This window comes from Poecilia reticulata, linkage group LG4 (assembly GCF_000633615.1).
Source record: "Poecilia reticulata strain Guanapo linkage group LG4, Guppy_female_1.0+MT, whole genome shotgun sequence".
NCBI lineage: Eukaryota > Metazoa > Chordata > Actinopteri > Cyprinodontiformes > Poeciliidae > Poecilia > Poecilia reticulata.
The window spans coordinates 13,024,822-13,033,368 of record NC_024334.1 but is presented as its reverse complement, the minus strand read 5'-3'; the positions used below and the strand labels follow the sequence as shown (position 1 = coordinate 13,033,368).

Below are 8,547 nucleotides of genomic sequence, written 5' to 3'. Positions count from 1 at the left end.
CAGCAGCCATCAGATGAGAGGCAGGGTTCACCCTGGACAGGTCACCAGTCCATCACAGGGCCCTGAAAGGCAACAACAAATAAAATGTATGAAAGAGAAATGGCAGATTAAAAAGGGGGGGAAATGCTGTCCAGTTATTTTTTAATCCAGTCATGTTTATTAAGCACTTAGTGTTGGTAACACAGCAGTTTTTGCTGTTGAAAATGTAGCTAGCTGGTCAGTAAAGACACCATGAAGACGATGTGGAGGTTCATCCTCAGAGCTGGTTGATGATCTGGTGGAGTCACAGCTTCTTCTGAGACAGGAAAGTCTTTAGGTTTTCTAACACCTGATCTCTCAGGTGTTATACAGTGCAGTATATCTTTACTGCACTCTTTGTAATTAAACGAAGATAATTAATAAGCAAACTTAGCACTAGCTAGTAACATGTTAGCAGCCTTCGTCACTTCGGGCTCCTTTTGTGACCCACATTTCATTTCCATCGGTTGTTGACCAGTTGTGTTGTCGTCTAACTCGGACTAGGACATCACCAGCTTGAATCTACCAAAATTACTAACTATTATCAAGGCCCTCTCTACTTTTAAGGCGATATTATATGAGAGTAAAAATTACAAATTTGAACAGCGTCTTTTACTAGCTTTCAAGGCTTTTCTTTTTTTTTTTTTTTATGGCGTTTTTAAAAAAAAAAAAGTGTTCTATACCGCCACCATCTAGTCTGGAGTATGAACTGGAGCTAATGCCGTTGACTTGTAGATCTTACATCATACATCTGAAAATGGATTGGGTACATTGTTAAACAACATTACATCAGGATTATCATTTTTTTATTCTTTGCAATTTTAACAAAAATAGTAAAAAATTATTAAGCTACATAAAAAGGCATACTTGTGCATATGTATTAATTAGTTTTATTTTGTAACCAGGGTGCTGTGTGTTGCAGACTTCTGCCCAAGTGTCTCTTGAAAATGAGATCTGGATCTCCTTTATTTCCTGGTTAAATAAAGGAAATTAAAAAAAGGCATATTTTTTTTAGCCTAAAATTTACACTGAGATGTAATGTAAAACATACTGAAATTAATCATTTAAAGTAACGTTAAGTGAATAAAAAAAATTATATTTTTCTGTATTCTATATTTTAAAATGTACACAAAATATCTTTGACCGATATTTTAAATATCGGTAACACTTTATTTTAAGGGGTGTGCATAAGACTGACATGACGCTGTCATAAACATGACATAACACCTGTCAAGAACATGAAGAAGTATTTATGAATGTTTATGACAGTTGTCATGAAGTGTCATTCGGTAAATAATTAAAAAATGTAATTGCATGATTTTGTAAATTATGATAAAGTTGGCACTTTTAATAGACTTTCAATGCAACTTTTAGAGCAACGTTGCATTAAAAGTGTCATTTACTGAATGACACTTTATGACAACTGTCATAAACATTCATAAATACTTTATGTTCATGACAGGTGTTATGTCATGTTTATGACAGCGTCATGTCAGTCTTATGCACACCCCTTAAAATAAAGTGTTACTCAAGTGTACATTTAAAAGATATTTAGGTAAGTGAATATTTACACTTGGGCAAATACATATTTTGTAAAGTATACTTTTTAATATATTAAGTGTATTTTGTTGCAGTTATATTTAAGTATGTTTAAAGTTATAATTTCGAAATTGGTACAAGCATACTTTCAGTATACTTCATATATATTTATAGGTAGTACACTTACTACTTAGTATACTTAAAATGTAATTTCACAAATGTAAGTATGTTTGAAATATACTAAAGTATACTTATTTCACTAGGGTGTCGCCACCCATAAATTACTATAAATACCCTGAAGTCTGCCACCACGTGAAATAATAACCATGGCAATATCCTTGTTTGAAGCAGCATGAGTATTTATAATAATAATAGTCATATATTTTATTTAAAATGTGCTTTCATTACACATAATGTCACCTCACAAAAATAATAAATTTTAAAGAAAAATATCCAAATTAAAAAATAAAAAATAAGGAGATTGTGCAAATGCCTGTTTGAACAGCAGAGCTTACACCCGGTATCTAAAGACAACGCGTTGAAGAGTCCTTTGAGTGGGGAGTGTAAATTATAAATGGAGGCCTGTCACGATAAACAATAAATCAATCGCACGATAAATGAAAATGATCGACCTCATTTTAATTTATTGGTTTTATTGTTTCTTCCGGCCTTTTTCTCATTCTATTGTTGACATTAAATGGGGAAAAAGCTCAACCTCTGTGCTTTTCACTGATCCCTCTCTTCCTCATTTCCTTAGTGTAATGCCAAGCTCACACTACACAATTTTAGAATTGTCATCTGACCGTCTGCTGATTTTCAAAACCTGAGAGACACACTAGTGGGGTACATCGAGTCTGAGTGGACCATGTTTCGTGCCTCCATTGCCGAGGTGGCTTATCGGAGCTGTGGCCGCAAGGTTGTCAGTGCCTGTTGTGGTGGCAACCCTCTAACTCGGTGGTGGACAACTTCGATGAGGGATGCTGTAAGGCTGAAGAAGGAGTCCTATCGGGCCTTTTTAGCCTGTGGTACTCCAGAAGCAGCTGATGGGTATGCCGGGTGGTTGCTGAGGCAAAAACTCGGACGTGGGAGGAGTTTGGAGAGGCCATAGAGAACGACTTCCGTACGGCTTAAAGGCAATTCTGGTCCACTATCTAACTTATCAGGAGGGGGAAGCAGTGCAGTACCAACACTGTTTATAGTGGGGATGGTGTGCTGCTGACCTCAACTCAGGACGTTGTGAGCCGGTGGGCGGAATACTTCAAAGACCTCCTCTATGCCACCAACATGCCTTCCATTGAGGTAGCCGAGCCCAAGGACTTTGGGTCGGGCTCTCCAATCTCTGGGGACGAGATTGCCGAGGTGGTTAAAAAGTTCCTTGGTGGCAGGGCCCCGGGGGTGGATGAAATCCGCCCAGAGTTCCTTAAGGTTCTGGATGCTGTAGGGTTGTGTTGGTTGACACGGCTCTGCAACATTGCATGGACATCGGGGGCAGTTCTTCTGGGGTGGTGGTTCCCCCGTTCAAAAAGGAGGGCCGGAGGGTGTGCTCCAATTATAGGGGGGTCACACTCTTAAGCCTCCCTGGTAAGGTCTATTTAGGGGTCCTGGAGAGGAAGGTCTGTCGGATAGTTGAACCTTGGATTCAGGAAGAGCAGTGTGGTTTTCGTCCCGGTTGTGGAACACTGGACCAGCTCTACACACTCAGCAGGGTCCTGGAGGGTACATGGGAGTTCGCCCAACCGGTCTACATGTGTTTAGTGGACTTGGAGAAGGCGTTCGACCGTGTCCCTCAGGGAGCCCTGTGGGGGGTCCTTCGGGAGTATGGGGTACTGGGCCCTTTGATATATTTTGTCAGAGTCTGGTCCGCATTGCCGGCACTAAGTCAGGCCCCATGGACTGTAGCTCCACCTGAGCTGGTGTCTACACATGTAGACCGGTTGGGCGAACTCCCATGTACCCTCCAGGACCCTGCTGAGGGTGTAGAGCTGGTCCAGTGTTCCACAACCGGGACGAAAACCACACTTCTCTTCCTGAATTCGAGGTTCAACTATCCGACAGACCYTCCTCTCCAGGACCCCTAAATACACCTTACCAGGGAGGCTTAAGAGTGTGAGCCCCCTATAATTGGAGCACACCCTCCGGCCCTCCTTTTTGAACGGGGGAACCACCACCCCAGAAGAACTGCCCCCGATGTCCATGCAATGTTGCAGAGCCGTGTCAACTAACCCAACCCTACAGCATCCAGAACCTTAAGGAACTCTGGGCGGAATTCATCCACCCCCGGGGCCCTGCCACCAAGGAACTTTTTAACCACCTCGGCAATCTCGTCCCCAGAGATTGGAGAGCCTGACCCAAAGTCCTCGGGCTCGGCTTCCTCAATGGAAGGCCTGTTGGTGGCATAGAGGATGTCTTTGAAGTATTCCGCCCACTGGCTCACAACGTCCTGAGTTGAGGTCAGCAGCACACCATCCCCACTATCAACAGTGTTGGTACTGCACTGCTTCCCCCTCCTGATAAGTTAGACTGTAGCTCCACCTGAGCTACAGTCCATGGGGCTGGCTAGGATGGAAAATAGTAGGACCATCTCTGTGGGCTTCTGGCTATACTTGCATCATGGTGTTAAAATATCTGGTTTTATATTGGTGTCAGAATCACCCTATCTCCCTTAGAGATAGGGTGAGAAGCTCGGCCATTCGGGAGGGATTCAGAGTAAAGTTGCTGCTCCTCCATGTCGAGAGGAGCCTGTTGAAGTGGCTCGGGCATCTGATCAGGATGCCTCCTGGACGCCTCCCTGGTGAGGTGTCCAGGCACGTCCCACTGGGAGGAGGCCCTGATAAGACCCAGGACACGCTGCTGGGACGATGTCTCTCGGCTGGCCTGGGAACGCCATGGGATTCCTCCAGAGGAGCTGGAAGAAGTGGCTGGGGAGAGGGAAGTCTGGGCCTCCCTTCTTAAGCTGCTGCCCTCGCGATCTGATCCCGGATGAAGCGGGAGAAAATGGATGGACAATGAATTTAATTTCCTCTGGATTTATTGGTCTGTTTGCTCTATTGCAGGTTGTAGGAAAGTGCCTTGCTGATGGTGCCGATGAATACCTGCAGATGCTGAGTTTGTGTTCGGTGATCATGCAGCAGGCTGGTCAGAGCTAAAACTCCACTGAACAACTTCACCATACAGAAGGAAAAGTGTCACCTTGTTCCAAGGACCAACAGCTGAAGTTCCCTGGTTCTAAGTCAGTGTTTCACATGTTGGGCCAGATTTACCAGACTCTGGTGGTTAATGTGAACTGTTTCTCTTTTCTTAAGGATGTTCAGTTCAGAAGATAGAACACACATAACTGCTTCCCAACATATTGTCATATTTTTGGAATTTAATAAATGGTTTTTTTGTTTGTTATGTCTGTACTTTCATTACATTTTCCGCTTACCAATTTGCCGCTAAAGTAAAGGAGTATTCCACAGTTTTGAGTAGGGACTGCATTTAATCATCCTTAGTTCAAACTAAGCTTAAGTCTAGAAGCCTAGACTGAAATGAAATAATAATAATTTTAAAAACTCACATAAAGAAAAAATTCAATTTTTTTTTTTGCTGTTTTTTACATTGAGGTCACCTCAGATTGAGATACTTGTTAAAAGCACCATATATAGACTAGCAGAACATCTACTGAATCATTAATCACTGGTCAGATTCTTTCAGGAATAGTTTGAAAAACTTTGTAAAACAGAAACGGGGATTCTCAGTTTTGCACAGCTTACCAACTAGTTTAATAACTAGTTGGTAGCACTGTGTTGCTACTAATTGTAGCAACAGGCCACTGTTGCTACAAGTTATTGTATAACCTACAGAACTAGACTGAGGGACAATTTAAAGACCTTTGATGGTATTTTTAATTAATTAGGTGATTAGAGTGGCACCAAGTGCTTTCAAAATATTAAAATTTTCTGAGATTGAATTTGGGATTTTCATTAGTTGTCAGTAATAACATTAAACAAAATAAACATTTGAAATGTATGTGTAATGAACAAATATACAAGTTTAACTTTTTAAATGAAAGTACTGATTTTAATCAACTTTGTCACAATCTAATTTTAAGGCCAGCACCTTCAATATGTCCATTCTAATTCTGGGCTGCATTTGATACAGCTGATCATACCATAGTTGTTAATAGACTGGAAAAGTTAATGGGACTGTCTGGTTTTGTGTAAAACTGGTTTACATCTGAATGGGCAAAGAGGAACTACATAGTTTATTTTGGTGATTATAAATTTGGGGATCGTCAAGGGTTTATTCTCAGAACACTTATTCAACATCTATTATATGATCTGGATCCCTATCTCAGATTAAAAAGAACATCTACCATGTAAGATGTGGCTGACACACAACTTTATACTCTGTGTCGTGACACCTAGTGGCCATAAGTCTTTTTTCTGACCACTAATTCAGTCTATTTTTTGTGAGGATGGTGGAGAAAATACCAGAGAATTTGAGTGTTTTCTCAGTTCATACCTGAGCTCTCAGCAGGCACAGAGCAGCTGAAATGTATTTACAGCACTTCACCTTTTCCGTATTTTGTTATGTTGCATCCTAATTCCGGATTGAAATTTCCCAATCCCATGTCGACCCCACCAAACCCACGGGATGTAGACTTCCATTTAGTGCAATTCACTTTATGACCACTAGAGGCAGACAAAGTCCTTCAGATCGGCTTTTGGACGCTATTGCCACAAACATGATAGGCGTTGGTTTCTGCCTAAGACTGCAGTATCTCCAGTCTTCTTTCTCATAAATGAAGACTTTTGAAAATGTATGCCTATTTAAAAGTTATATTCAGGTTTAATATTCACAGGCTCAGCAGATGGAAATAATATTAGACCAAAGATTGTGCTTAAACAAGATGTCTCACTTTCACATGAAATGTAGATGTAAAACTATCTCATGGTTAAGTAAATGTAACTGAGTAAATGTAGTTGGTTAGTAGTTGACGGCTGATTTAGAGTGGACTAATTGTAAATTATAGGTAATCACTTACCTGAAAAGACACCAGGTGGTTGTTTACTTTAACTAGCATGAGCAGGTTGGTCATGATGAGGGCAGAGAGCAGAGGAAATTTCAACTGAGCTACAGTCCATGGGGCTGGCTATGATGGAAAACAGTAGGACCAACTCTGTGGGCTTCTGGCTATACTTGCATCATGCTGTTAAAATATCTGGTCTTATATTGGTGTCAGAATCAAACCAAACAAGGTTTCCAATTATGGTTTTAAATTTGTCTTATTTCATATCTTTTAATAACTAGTTAGAAATAATCCAGTGGTTTACTAATTCTAATTAACTCATTTCACATTTCTTTTGGTATTATAGGTAGTAAACACAGCTTTTACAATGTGGTCAGAATAAGGTGGGCAGAACAATTGTGAATTGTTTCACTTTTCAATTCACTTAATTGAAAAGTGAAACAATTTTCAATTAAAACAATTGACATTTTTTTAATTAGTTGTGAAACAATTAACTAATTCTTAGCTTCAAATGAATCTTCACTAGATCCTTCAGTTTTACCTTTGGTCTTTAGCTCAACAGAAATGAATCAATGATTTTGAAATTATCCGCATATGTGTTGGAAGAGCTGCCCTTGGCTCTGCACCACCATAATCGTATCTCATGCTGTGTAATTTGTTTAGAAATTCAAAGCATTCTAGCCTCCAGTGATTCCAAGCTTATCAGTCAGTGTCAGACAGTGTGCACTTTAATAAATAGACCACAGCCAGCGCACAGCAGCACTGTGGTTGCACAACGTATGTAAACACCTCATTATCTTACATACAAGGAAGAAGAATAAACATCAAACATATCCCATAAATTACTGTGTGTTTGTATGCAGTACAGTATTATTGGTATCCATCCATTTTCTTTACACCCTTGTCCCTTGGTGGGTTTGGGAGGGTTGCTGGTGCCCATCTCCAGCTAATGTTCCGGGCGAGAGGCGGGGTCACCCTGGACAGGTCGCCAGTCTGTCGCAGAGCATCACAGAGACACACAACCATGCACACACACACTCACACCTAGGGACAATTTGGAAAGGCCAATTAACCTGACAGTCATGTTTTTGGACTGTGGGAGAAAACTGGAGTGCCCGGCGAAAACCCAGGCTCTCCCAGAACCTTCTTGCTGCAAGGCAACAGCTCTACCAACTGCGCCACTGTGCAGCCCGTATTATTAGTATGTCTTCAACAATTTGTTTGCTCTCTGATTTTGATTCAGATCATACACCAATAAAATTCAACATGTAAACCATATTCAAAGCTATTAATTTCTAACAACTGGTAGTTCTGATGAAAGCAAAGCAGATCTAGGAGCATCAACAGGCAGTGGCGGAGCCAGAGGGGGGGCCAGGGGTCCGGTGCCCCCCCTGTCATCTGATTGGCCCCCCCTGATGATTGACATGTAACAGCACCAGGTCATTCCTGTACAATATTTGGAATCATTCTAAGTCAACCTAATATCTAATGAAGAAAAACAATAATAAATATATGAAAAGAAAATGTATAAAACTTTATATAAGTCCATGTGATGACATAAATAAATAGCTTTAGATCAGGCACGATACCAGCCTCCTTTATACTCATAAAAACAAGCTGAAATTCTTCTCCTGGGTGTTTCAGTTGTGCTGCGTTGTGGTGCAACTCAAAGGCTAAAGCACTTCATACCTGGTGGTGATGGTAAAACACCAATAAGTTATTTACTGGTCCTCTGAAAAAAACAAATAAAGGAAAAACTGAAGAGGGGCCGACAATGTTCGTAGTTTGGAGCAGAGGTTGCGCTGGAGTTTTTTCGTTGTCCGTCAAAGAAAAAAAATCATTTTATTTCCAATTTGTAGTCATCAAACAAAACATTTATTATTTCTCTGTTAGAACGTTTTTGAAATCAGGTAACCATCCATCCATCCATCCATTTTCTTCCGCTTATCCGGGGTCGGGTCGCGGGGGCAGCAGCTTCA

General features: G+C 40.9%; 1 protein-coding gene across 2 annotated transcripts in view; it reads left to right on the top strand.

Annotated features, from left to right (window-relative positions):
- Positions 1 to 4,950, top strand: part of rfc4 (replication factor C (activator 1) 4) — a 24,536-nt gene extending 19,586 nt beyond the window's left edge. For both annotated transcript variants that reach the window (XM_008407843.2, XM_008407842.2), the window contains exon 11: positions 4,611 to 4,950. In XM_008407843.2, the coding sequence (XP_008406065.1) occupies positions 4,611 to 4,703 (93 nt within the window). In that variant the 3' untranslated portion in view covers positions 4,704 to 4,950. The remainder of the gene's footprint in view (positions 1 to 4,610) is intronic.
- Positions 4,951 to 8,547: the final 3,597 nt, after the last annotated feature.